At 46.8% G+C, this 12,509-nt stretch overlaps 1 protein-coding gene and 5 non-coding genes across 6 annotated transcripts; all 6 read left to right on the top strand.

The window, feature by feature from the left end:
• Positions 1-6,986: 6,986 nt before the first annotated feature.
• On the top strand, positions 6,987-12,507 carry NOP56 (NOP56 ribonucleoprotein). Its single transcript, XM_022592833.3, has 12 exons — positions 6,987-7,087; positions 7,230-7,319; positions 7,778-7,892; positions 8,478-8,639; positions 8,797-8,995; positions 9,365-9,552; positions 9,634-9,785; positions 9,966-10,066; positions 10,431-10,579; positions 10,795-10,916; positions 11,101-11,238; positions 12,047-12,507. Exons 1-12 carry the CDS (start codon positions 7,085-7,087, stop codon positions 12,413-12,415), a joined length of 1,788 nt encoding a protein of 595 aa, XP_022448541.1. The 5' UTR covers positions 6,987-7,084; the 3' UTR covers positions 12,416-12,507.
• LOC115803415 (small nucleolar RNA SNORD110) lies at positions 8,254-8,321 on the top strand. Its single transcript, XR_004024148.1, has one exon. It is a non-coding gene; the product is annotated as a small nucleolar RNA SNORD110 (small nucleolar RNA).
• Positions 9,110-9,241, top strand: LOC115803410 (small nucleolar RNA SNORA51). The gene has a single exon (XR_004024143.1). It is a non-coding gene; the product is annotated as a small nucleolar RNA SNORA51 (small nucleolar RNA).
• LOC115803414 (small nucleolar RNA SNORD86) lies at positions 10,129-10,214 on the top strand. Its single transcript, XR_004024147.1, has one exon. It is a non-coding gene; the product is annotated as a small nucleolar RNA SNORD86 (small nucleolar RNA).
• On the top strand, positions 10,637-10,707 carry LOC115803409 (small nucleolar RNA SNORD56). Its single transcript, XR_004024142.1, has one exon. It is a non-coding gene; the product is annotated as a small nucleolar RNA SNORD56 (small nucleolar RNA).
• Positions 10,961-11,031, top strand: LOC115803408 (small nucleolar RNA SNORD57). The gene has a single exon (XR_004024141.1). It is a non-coding gene; the product is annotated as a small nucleolar RNA SNORD57 (small nucleolar RNA).
• Positions 12,508-12,509: the final 2 nt, after the last annotated feature.

Here is a 12,509-nt window from a genome sequence, read left to right as displayed (position 1 = left end):
TCTACTCAAAATGTCGCCTCTTCACCAATGGCCTCTATAAAACAATGCAACATTCCTTAACACGTACCAAAGTCTGATGCACTACGTATTTACTTGATTTTCTGTCTCCTCTAGGGTGTAAACTCCATGATGGCAGGGACTTGGTTTTGTTTATAACTGTACCCCCAGCACCTAAAAAGATACTTGGCATACAATAGGCACACAAAACCTCTTTTTTTTTAAGTACACTTACAGTACCTTCACACTCACTTTTTTTTTAGTATTTATTTATTTATTTGTCTGCGTCGGGTTTTAGTTGCGGCACGCAGATCTCTGTTGCTGTGTGCAGGATCTGCCTTGTGGCATGTGGGATCTTTTAGTTGCAGTATGTGGGATCCTCAGCTGTGGTATGCGGGATCCTCAGCTGTGGTATGCAGGATCCTCAGCTGTGGTATGCAGGATCCTCAGATGTGGCATGCAAACTCCTAGGCGCATCATGTGGGATCTAGTTCCCTGACCAGTGATCAAACCAGGGCCCCCTGCATTGGGAGTGTGGAGTCTTAGCCACTGGACCACCAGAGAAGTTCCCCCCCCCTTTTTTTTTTTTGGTGAATGGAAAAATTGATTCTGTAGCTTCTTGAACATTAACAGTTATAGCTGATTCCTCATCCACAAAAGAAGATGTTAGATCATATGGTCTCCAAGGTGCCCGCTAGCTCAAAACATACCTATGTTCTCAGGGGCCCAAAACAGACCAGCTGAATTACATTGCTTAGTTTGGGTTCTGAGAAGATGAATAGATGCAGCTTTGGGCTCATTTCTCTGCTCACCCTCCCACCACCCCCACCAGTTCAATCTTCCTGTCTGTGAGGTGTCGGCAGACTAAAATGAGTCGCCTGGGCCTCACACACATAAAATGATGCCAGCTGTCAGGGCCACACTGGCAACTTAAAGAACTAGTCTGACATTGGCAGAAGCTGGAACAATGCAATCAGGATAGTAAATCTGAGGTGAGGAAATGCAACAGCTTGTGGCACCCCAAAACTCTTTCAATCAATAGCATCTTGCCTCCTCATCCAAAAAGTAAGTAGTGTCCTTTCCAGTGCAAAATTGGATGCTACCAGGCAGTGATGGGTGGCTGGGGATTTTCTAAGAGAAAGAGGAGGAAATAATGCTTAGAAAGCAGCAATGGAAAGCAAGGCAGACTTCAACCTTTAACACCCATCTAAACAATGTGTGGGTCATAGAAGCTATCATAAAGGAAACTAGAATAAATTTGGAATTGAATTATAATGAAAGTATTGCACGCCAAAATTTGCGGAATACAGCTAAAGAAGTACTTAGAGGGAAATGCATGTTGAAGGAGAAAAGTTTAAACCAATGAACCAACATTCATATTAAGAAATGAAACAGAGAACAGCAAAATAAAGCCAAACAAGTAGAAGAAAGGAAATAATAAATGTAAGAGCAAAATGAAACAGAGAACAGCAAAATAAAGCCAAACAAGTAGAAGAACGGAAATAATAAATGTAAGAGCAAAAACTAATTTAAAAGAAAATAAACAGACAATAGAGAGAATCAACAAAATCAAAAGTTCATTGTTTGAAATGGTAATAAGATTAAAAACTTTCTGACAAGACTAATGGAAAGAAGTAAAAATAAATATTAAGGATAAAAAAAATCACAACTACAGATGAGGCAGAAAACATAAAAAATTCTCCAATTCAAATCTATACTATAAAATGTGAAAGCACAGATGAAATGAACAAATTCCCAGAAAACTATAACAAAAATGGTCCAAGAAAGTAGAAATCCTGAATAATCTGTGGCCATTATAAATTTGAATTAATAATTTAAAATATGCTTTCAAGACCTCTTTGTTCTTAGTGTTTTGCTGGTTTATTACAATGGGTGAAAGCCTGGATTTCTTTTTATTTATCCTGCTTGAGATGCATTCCTGCACCTTTGGATCCATGCTTTTCATCAGTTCTGGGGAAACTGCATCCACCAGCTCTTCAAATATTGTTCTTCCTGGTGATGGTTAATTTTATGTTGTATACTTGACTGGGCTGAGGGATGCCCAGATACCTGGTAAAACACTATATCTGGGTGTGTTTGTGAGGGTGCTCCTGGAAGAGATTAGCATCTCAATTGAACTGAGTAAAGCAGATGGCCCTCCCAAACGTGGGTGGTCATCCTCCAATCCGCTGAGCACCAGAACAGAGCCAAAAGGTGAAGAAAGGGCAAATTAGTTCCATCTCTGCTTGAGCTGAGACATCCATTTCCTCCTCCCCTTAGACATTGGCCCTCTGGGTTCTCAGGCTTTCAGTATCAGACTTGGGTCTATAGCATCAGCTGCCTCCACCCCCATTCTCAGGCCTTCTGGCTCAAACTGAATTACATCATCCAGCTCGCAGCCTGCAGACCAAGGAACTTCTCGGCCTCCATAACCATGTGAGCCAATTCCTATAATAAATCTCTTATCTATATTTATATCTATATCTGTATCTATAGCTATATCCTATTGCTTCTGTTTCTCTGGAGGACCCTCACTAATACACTCCTATTTATCCTTTCTGCTTTCTGGGCAGAACAGAAGCTAGATTCTCTCATTCCACATTCTATATCTCCTAATCGCTCTTTCACCTCTTTATCTCTCTTTGTAGCATTCTGGATAAATTATTTGGTTAGATCTTCCAGTTCACTAATACTTTCTTAAGCCATGCCTAATTTGCTAATGAATCTATGCATTTCTTTTAAATTTCAACGAGTTTTTCATTTCTACAAATATCATATCTGTTCACTTCTGCCATGCTCCCCGAACATGGCACAGATGAAGCCGCATACCTCAAGAACAGGAACTGGCAATCCTTTTGCATAAATGGTCAGATAATAAATATTTTAGACTTTGTGGGCCACATATAGTCTCTGTCATAATTTTTTTTTTATAACCCTTTAAAAATGTGAAAATCATTCTTAGCTCTTAGGCCCTACAAAAACAAGCCACAGGCCAGATTTGGTCCCAGGGTCATGGTTTACTGACCTCTGCTCTAGAGGTCCCACACTCACCCCAATGCAATGGTCAGTGCAGCACAGGAAAGCTTATAGAGCATTCATGAGGGAAGGGTTAGGATAAAAGTTCCTCTGGTAATGAGCCTGGTCCTCTCAGCCTACGTGTGGCAGGCAGATGATCCCAAAGACCACGCATGCCTCAGTGAGGAAATACACTGGTGCCACACAGCATGGAACCAGTAGAGGCCTGACATAAGGAGACCCAGAGCTCAGAGATTTCAAGCACCTGGCTGAGATCAGTGTGTCTCAGAGGACAAAGTACACAGGTCCAGGGGCCAGTCCAAAGCAGCCATTTTACAGCAGGGATTGATGGGGTCCCAAGACACAGCACCAGATCCTGAGCACAGAGAACTGAGACACAGAGATCCTGAGCACAGAGAACTGAGACCCCCTTTTCCCCTGCAACTAGGGTATGAGAATGCTCCCATAAACCCTAGTGCAATTTTTTTTTTTTTTTGCCGTACGCAGGCCTCTCACTGTTGTGGCCTCTCCCGTTGCGGAGCACAGGCTCCAGACGCGCAGGCTCAGTGGCCATGGCTCACGGGCCCAGCTGCTCTGCAGCATGTGGGATCTTCCTGGACCGGGGCACGAACCCGTGTCCCCTGCATCGGCAGGCAGACTCTCAACCACTGCGCCACCAGGAAAGCCCCCTAGTGCAATTTTGAAAAGACCTGAAGAAGAGAGGAAATCTGAAGGATTCTTAGCAACCCTGTTTAAACCAGAAACAACTGAGATAACAGTAACTGGCAAGTTTACACACTGAACATATTTTACAGGTTCCAACAACATTTAATCAGTAAACTGTCCATCTACTGCCACTGGAAGTTGAAAAATGAAATGCAAAACTGTTTCCTGTGTGAAACAAATATTTAGAGGTGTTCTGTCTACATGTGCAAGTTAATAGCTAACATGATAGAAATGAATCAGAGCAGCTGGGTGTGTAAAAAATGGGGTTTTAGTAGATTTTATGGGAAATGATAGGAGAACTGAGACTCAACTGAGAATAGGTAAAATGAAATAATGTGATAAAAAAGTATCACTATTTATTGATAAGGGGGACAAAAGAACAAGATGAAAGTCCACTAACATTCGTTGAGTTCCTACTACATGCCAGGTACCACATCTGTGTCACATACTAGCTACTACACCTCTGTCACACCTGGCCTATGTTCAGTAAAATGTTTGTTGACAGGATGAATGAATCCTCCATCTTCATTCTGCAAAAGAAATGAAAACTCAGGAAGGCTGGGCAATTAACTTAAGGTCACTTTGTAAGTAGCAGAGCTGGGATCTGAACCCAGGTTTGCTGACTCATTCATATTCACTGCTGCTTAAAAATCATCCCCAAATTTGGTGAACCTAACAAACAGCCCAAAGGCAAGGGAGATATGGTCTTTGACATCACATGCTACAGAGATGCCCATGGAGGTCAGGATTATGAAGTACCAGGGAAGATAGTTTAGTAGAGGGAGGTAAAGAAGCCAAAGAAATATTCTTACTGTTTATACCATGTCCCCATCTAATCAAAAGCTTTTCTGCCTCACTAGTGGAAGTGCACTTTTCTTCCTCACTAGTGGAAGTGCACTTTTCTTCAGCCACCTCTCTAAGTTAGCAAAGTATGACTCTCTAAGTCAAAGTATGACTCTGGTTAACTTTCAGCTCAGTGACTCTCAGGCTTTCTGTATTTAATCCACAGAAGTGTGCATTTATATAACTTAAATATATGGTATATATATTTGTATATACATGTATATGTGTATATTTACATGTATACATATGTATGTTTGAGACAAAAGTTTTATAAATCAATACTCCTTACTCTATGTGATGTATTATTATTTCATATATTCTTTCATCCTACTTTTTTAATGCTGGCCAAGAATGTCTAAATTAATTCTGCAATCCCATTTCAACTTCTCCTTTGAAACCCCCTACCTTAGTAGATAAGCACCTGTAACCCCAGGAATATTTAGGATTAAGTATAGAAGTACGAAGTAAATCAGTCATAGCATTAACGTTTTCCATTACATTTTTTAAAATTTATTTATTTTTGGCTGCATTGGGTCTTCATTGCTGCGAACTGCTTTCTCTAGTTGCAGCGAGCGGGGGCCACTGTTCGTTGCAGTGCGCGGGCTTCTCACGGTGGTGGCTTCTCTTGTTGCGGAGCACGGGCTCTAAGTGCGCAGGCTTCAGTAATTATGGCATGTGGGCTCAGTAGTTGTGGCTCACGGGCTCTAGAGCTCAGGCTCAGTAGTTCTGGCGCACAGGGGCTAAGCTGCTCCATGGCATGTGGGATCTTCCCCGACCAGGGCTCAAACCTGACTGTCCCCTGCATTGGCAGGCTGATTCTTAACCACTGTGCCACCAGGGAAGCCCTTCCATTACATTTTGGAAACTTCTATTTAATTTGGTAATTATAATGTTTAAGAGAATTTAATATTCTGATGTAATAGATTAATTTTGCAATTCCATTTTAGAATGTGAGATGGAGTGACTGATTCAGACTCATGACTGTAAGTGGATACATGTAACAAAATTCAAGCACATTTGCAAGCAATATTGAGACTATGCGATTTTAAGATTTAAGATTAAGTAAAGTTCATTAGGTTTTAAGAGTGAGCTCAGGGACTTCCCTGGTGATGCCGTGGTTAAGAATCTGCCTGCCAATGCAAGGGACACAGATTCGATCCCTGGCCTGGGAAGATCCCACATGCCACGGAGCAACTAAGCCCATGCACCACAACTACTGAGCCTGCACTCTAGAGCCCGTGAGCCACAACTACTGAGCCCTTGTGCCACAACTACTGAAGCCTGCACGCCAGAGCCCATGCTCCACAAGAGCAGCCACCGCAATGAGAAGCCCACGCACCGCGAAGAGTAGCGCCCGCTCTCTGCAACTAGAGAAAGCCCGTGCGCAGCAACAGAGACGCAACGCAGCCAAAAATAAATAGATCAAATAAATAATAATTACAAAAAAGAGTGAGCTCAGTAATTGGATCTTGTCAAATAACTGAATTGCTTAAGAAAATACCTTAAAGTTATAAATGCACGTTAGCTGTGGGAATTTAAGTTATAAAAAAAATCCCCTTAAGATGACTTACTTTTAAATTTACCAGCTTATATGCCACTTTGGGGTAACCAGGATTTGGATTTATAACTCTAATATTAATTATTAAAGCAAAAGTAATTTCAAAATAGTCGCCCGAGTGCCCAAAAGCTGCCCCGAGGACACGGAAGCAACTCCAGTTCACTTGGAGCTAACCGGTTGTTAAGAATTTAGGGCCGTGCACTAGGGCGAGCGACACGTGGCCCCGCAAAAGGAGCAGGGTTCTGCAGAAGCAGGGAAGGAGAAACCGACCTAGGAAGAGGTGGGATCATCGTTCTTTCTTACTTCAGAGCCTGACGCCCTTATTTTTAAGAAGAAATAAAAAACAATTTAAAAGCACGAAGCCAGCCACTAGGAATCACGATGCCTCAGGGTCTGCGCCAGCGCACCCCAGGCCCCGCTTCCGTCCCGGTAAGGAGGGGAAGGCGCGCGGACCCGGTGCTCCAGACAGGGTCGTCCCCAGTGCCCGGCGGGGCCGAAAGGGGTCATGCGGTCGCCTGGGTCCAGAGATCCCCGGCGCTGAGGACAGTGGGCTCCGCAATAGTTTCTGCCCGGAAGGATCGCCGCGGCCCCCGCGGAGGCCTCCAGCCCGGATTCCACAGAGCTCTGCTGCCCGTAATTTACAGGATGAAAACATGAGGGATTGGACAGTTATCCGGAAAAGAGCCTTTCCAAACCGTTTTGCCCTCTCTGCCCCGCGCGTCCCCGGCAACCAAGCCTCAGCCGAGGCCGGAAAAAGCCCGCTAGTCCGCACTCGCGCCCCAGCCCTGCGGGCCGTACCACCCCGGCGAACCCCCTCCGAAGGCACGGAAAGGTACAGTCCCCGGCCTCTGATTGGCCGACGACGCGGGGGCGTGGCCTCCGGAGCCTGGTTCTGCGCTCCAGAACCCGCTCGCCGCAGTGCGAGCCGGGCCAGGAGCGAGCGCCATGGTGAGGAGTGGTTGCGGGTTGCCGGCGAGGCGGAGGCCGTGGTTTGGGCCTGGGTTCTGGCCGGGGCCCGGGCCTGCCCGGGGAGCGAAGCCAGGCGAACGCGGGGGCCGCGCTGACGCTCGCGCCCCGGCTCCTTTTCCAGGTGCTGCTGCACGTGCTCTTCGAGCATGCGGTTGGTTACGCGCTGCTGGCGCTGAAGGAAGTAGAGGAGATAAGCCTGCTGCTGCCGCAGGTGAGTGGACGCGGTGGGCTCTCCCGGCCGCGCCGCAGCCCCTCGGGCAGCGCGGGCCCCAGCATGCACCGCGCGCTCCCACGTGGCCGGCCGCGCGTTGGGGGGTGCGCTGTGCGCTACAGCTCAAGAGCAGGGGGTGCTTACCTGCATTCGTGATTAGAATCGTGTTAGAAGCATTTAAGAGTAAGTCTCCCGCATTCGAATTTGTGTGCACTCTCTACAAAATGCAGATTTTCATTTTTGCGTAAAGAGCAAATAAAACTATATGAAAAATGCAAAAATATAAGAAAGTAAGTCTCCCGGACTCCACCCCGTACCGATGAAGCGGAACCGGGATTTAGGGCCCGTGATCCGTTCATTTTTAAAGTGTTCGGTTGGTCCAGACCTGCAGCTGCTTTACTGCGCCCTAGAGGCAAGAGGGAGGGAAGGAAACTACTCATCGTCTTTCTCTCCCCCAGGTGGAGGAGTGCGTGCTGAACCTGGGCAAGTTCCACAACATCGTTCGTCTCGTGGCTTTTTGTCCCTTTTCCTCGTCCCAGGTTGCCTTGGAAAATGCCAACGCTGTGTCTGAAGGTGAGTTTGCCACTAAATATTTTAGGGAGATAAGCCTGCTACTGTTAACCTTTTAAATTGCACAGTCTAGGATGTAGGCCTTATTTCTTGTGGGCACTGTAGTGATAAATGATTCCTAAATGAAATCTGGCAGGGGTGGGGGGACTGGTATAATACTAGACCCGATCAAATGTGGTTTTCTGCTACTTTGTTCAATTGATTTTGATACCAAAAGCCAAGAGAAAGAGGTTTGGTCCCAGAAGGTAAATCCAGTACTAAATGCTCCTGTTGTGCTCCAGGCTGTTTTTTAAGCTTTCAGTAATGTATTTTATACTGACGTTATTGGGCCCGAGTCGTGTTCCTCCCATGGTTGATGCAGGCTTTGCAGTGATGACCTGAGTCTGTCAATCCCCTGAGTATAATCACTGATGTCTCCATGTCTCTGAGCAAAGCCTGAAGGGGAGGGCTCTAGGCACACCGTCCTAGCATGCTCTGCAAGACCAACGTAAGATCAGCCTGTCATTGATCAGTTGAGGGGACAGGATTCCTTTTTATAATTTAAGCATCCTTCAGCATGTTAGTGGGATCTCTGTTCTTTGCCCTGAGGTGTTGTTCATGAGGACCTCCGCCTGCTCTTGGAGACTCACCTACCATCCAAAAAGAAGAAAGTGCTCCTGGGAGTTGGGGACCCCAAGATAGGTGCTGCTATACAAGAGGAGTTAGGGTACAACTGCCAGACTGGAGGTGTCATAGCCGAGATCCTTCGAGGTGAGACCATCTATTGACATTTTTGAGTTCTGGGTGGGGGTGTCTAGAAACTCATTAGGCTTAAGGTTGCTTTTTGGAAGTCCTCCTGCTTGGCTGGTGCCCATGGGTGCAGGAGCTAGCTCAGCCCTTCCTTGCTCACAGTCTTGCCCTCCTCCAGGAGTCCGTCTGCACTTCCACAACCTGGTGAAGGGTCTGACTGATCTGTCTGCTTGTAAAGCCCAACTGGGGCTGGGACACAGCTATTCTCGTGCCAAAGTTAAGTTTAATGTGAACCGAGTGGACAATATGATTATCCAGTCCATTAGCCTCCTGGACCAGCTGGATAAGGACATCAATACCTTCTCCATGCGTGTCAGGTAAAGTGCAGGGGTGACCCCTTAGAAACAAGGTCTTGGGTCTGTGGTTTAGCTAATTTTGAATCTTGAAATCAGGACTGGCTCCTGTGGGTAGAACCACGTGGGGCGGAGCTGGGCCTCCTGGTGCTTACCACAGGCTGTGTTCTTACACTGACTGTATAGAAAGAGGAGGCAGAGTAAACGCACCTCATATACACCTCAGCCCAGGCCCTTTGCCTGGTCTGTATTGTGAATGGGGGGACATGGAGTTGAGGTTTTGGATCTGATTTGTTCCGGTTTCCTCCGGGCAAAGAGTAGATCTGGAGAGGGCTGAGGCTATAGGTTTGAGACATGGCAGCTGGGCCATGGAGTGATTGTGGCTCTTCGCAGGGAGTGGTATGGATATCACTTTCCTGAGCTGGTAAAGATCATCAATGACAATGCTACATACTGCCGCCTTGCTCAGTTCATTGGAAACCGAAGGGAGCTGAATGAAGAAAAGTTGGAGAAGCTGGAGGAGCTGACAATGGATGCAGCCAAGGCTAAGGCTATTCTGGATGCCTCGCGGTCCTCCATGGGTCAGTATAGAGCCTGGCAGCCAAAATAAGGTACAGGGCTCTGAATACTGGGCTCCTGCATTCATACTTGATGTCCCTTAGGCATGGACATATCAGCCATTGACTTGATAAACATCGAGAGCTTCTCCAGTCGTGTGGTGTCTTTGTCAGAGTACCGCCAAAGCCTACACACTTACCTGCGATCCAAGATGAGCCAAGTAGCCCCCAGCCTATCCGCCCTAATTGGGGAAGCGGTGCGTCATGGGAAACCAAAAAATGGGGGATTAAGGAATTACCATGTATATTTGTATTGCTGTATGTCCTGACCCATCATATCTTCCTCAGTTGTACTTGATGGGGAGGAGGTGAAGCAGGATTATGCAGTTGGTAGGTTGGCAATCCCAGCTTCTCTAATTCCTTGAATCCTTCTCCAGGTAGGTGCACGTCTTATTGCTCACGCTGGCAGTCTCACCAATCTGGCCAAGTATCCAGCATCCACAGTGCAGATCCTTGGGGCTGAAAAGGCCCTGTTCAGGTACCAGTGAGGGCACCTGCCCACACTCAGGTGCCACTTCTGGTGCCCACTGCTTGTTTGGGGATCACGGTGATGGTTGACCAGGGCTCCCTGACCTGTACAGGCCTCTGCTATGGGGGTGATGGCCAGTCCTGGTGTCTGAGTGATTCCCTGGGCCCAGCACAGGGACCAACTTTCCAGGTCAGCGACATTGGATGCCTTCCCTCTGCCTCTGGGAGTGGTGGCTTGGCATGAGGTGGGGTAGAGACCCATCCCGGCCTGAGGCTTACCTGGAAACGGGGAAGAGGGGAAGGGAGGCGCTGCCTTAGCTAACGCGGTTGAAATATCTGATCTTAAAACTCTCCGCTGAATATTCTTCTCCCAGAGCCCTGAAGACAAGGGGTAACACCCCAAAATATGGACTCATTTTCCACTCTACCTTCATTGGCCGAGCAGCTGCCAAGAACAAAGGCCGCATCTCCCGATACCTGGCAAACAAATGCAGTATTGCCTCACGAATTGATTGCTTCTCTGGTATGGGTGGGGAAGTTGGCAGTTGGGAGGGAGGGAGGCTGACTACCCTAGCAGCTTCTACAATGATGGCAGTATTTTTCGTCAACAGCAGTTCACCTAGTGAGTGTTGATACTTTGGGTCTGAGTGAAGCTGAGGGTAGAGGGAATACTGGGGATGGTGAGTAGTTTGTCCCTTTAGAGACTGACATGCTATGTTTACTTACATGCATATCCAGAGGTACCTACCAGTGTATTTGGGGAGAAGCTTCGAGAACAAGTTGAGGAGCGGCTGTCCTTCTATGAGACTGGAGAGATTCCACGAAAGAATCTGGATGTCATGAAGGAGGCAATGGTTCAGGTCAGTTTGGGTCAGGTCAGGTGGGGAGAACCAGAGCTGGCTGTTGGAGTTGATGAACTGTCTTAGCCTGACCATGTAGAGTGGAGGCATAAAACTGATTTAATGAGCCTGATCCAATAAAGCCAAGAGAGAGACCTGGGGAACCAGAGGTCTTCAAGCCTTCTCAGCACTTTTCTTTGGCCAGGCAGAGGAAGCGGCTGCTGAGATTACTAGAAAGCTGGAGAAACAGGAGAAGAAACGCTTGAAGAAGGAAAAGAAAAGGCTGGCTGCGATTGCCCTGGCGTCTCCAGAAAACAGCAGTAGTACCCTGGAGGAATGTGAGGTCAGTAGTAGACAGCCCTTACCCCTGGGTGAAGATCTTAAGCCATAGGACAGAAAACAGCAGAACAGAGGATATGCCACCTCAAGTCAAGGTCTGGAATACAGGCTTTTGGACTGAAATAAGGATCTGAAACCTCTAAAACTACCTCTTGATTCTATAGGAAGGAGATAGGTGCTGAGAGAACTCGCTCAAGAGCCCAGAGCGCTGGTTTGTAGCAACACCTGTTCACTGGGCTAGTGTGTTCTGTCCTTGGCTGCTTCCCAGGAGTCCTCAACTGTGGGTAGTGTAAATTCCTGCTCTGCTTGTTCCCAGACATATCTAGAAATGGTAGCATTTCATACTGGGGGTTGAAGGCAGGGAAAGCTCCAGTGTGCCATGTTGGAATCATTCTCCCTGGGATTGTCGTTGTGCCCAGTCTGCCAATGTTTCAGGGTCCACTCTGGAACTTGGTGTCATGATTCTTTTGCAACCAGTATGGTAGGGTTTTCTGTAAATTACTTATTGGGCTTAGATAATTGTGTATTCTCCCTACTTTTTAAGTGATTGGCCGGGGCGTGGGTGGTGGTGGTCTTATTGGGCTTAGAGTATTCTCCCTACCTTCTAAGTGATTGGCCGGGGGGCGGGGGGGGGGTCACCTGCCATACAATTTAAAAATCATCCCAGAAACACTGGACAATTTTAACACCATTTCTATCCACCAGTCTTTCTGCCCTGGGTACTTAACAGCTGGAATTCTAACGGGGTGTGTGTGCGTGTTCATACAATGGATGACACTCTTTCATGCCCATTTTTCCCTTTCTGCCATCAGGAGACAAGTGAAAGACCCAAAAAGAAGAAAAAGCAAAAGCCCCATGAGGCTCCTCAGGAGAATGGAATGGAAGACCCATCTGTCTCCTCCAAACCCAAAAAAAAGAAATCTTTTCCCAAGGAGGAGCTGGTTAGTGATCTTGAAGAGACAGCTGGCAGTGGAAGTCTTACCAAGAGGAAGAAATCGTTCCCCAAAGAGGAACCAGATAGTGACCCTGAAGAGTCAGGAAACAAGAGGGTCCCCAAGAAAAAGAGGAAATTCTCTTCCAAGGAGGAGCCTCTTAGCAGTGGACCTGAAGAGGCTGCTGCCAGCAAGAACATAAGCTCAAAGAAAAAGAAAAAGCTCCGAAAGCTATCCCAGGAAAATTAGAATGGACATTTCCCTAGTAGGGCATAACTACAGAGATATTTCCCAGCCCATCCCCTATAGCCCAATAAAAATAAAAACAAATTCACGAGTCATA

Source organism: Delphinapterus leucas, chromosome 15 (genome assembly GCF_059928025.1).
Source record: "Delphinapterus leucas isolate spDelLeu-1000000601 "Yukka" chromosome 15, BTC_Dleu_Yukka2, whole genome shotgun sequence".
Lineage (NCBI taxonomy): Eukaryota > Metazoa > Chordata > Mammalia > Artiodactyla > Monodontidae > Delphinapterus > Delphinapterus leucas.
This window is presented reverse-complemented; position numbering and strand designations above follow the sequence as displayed.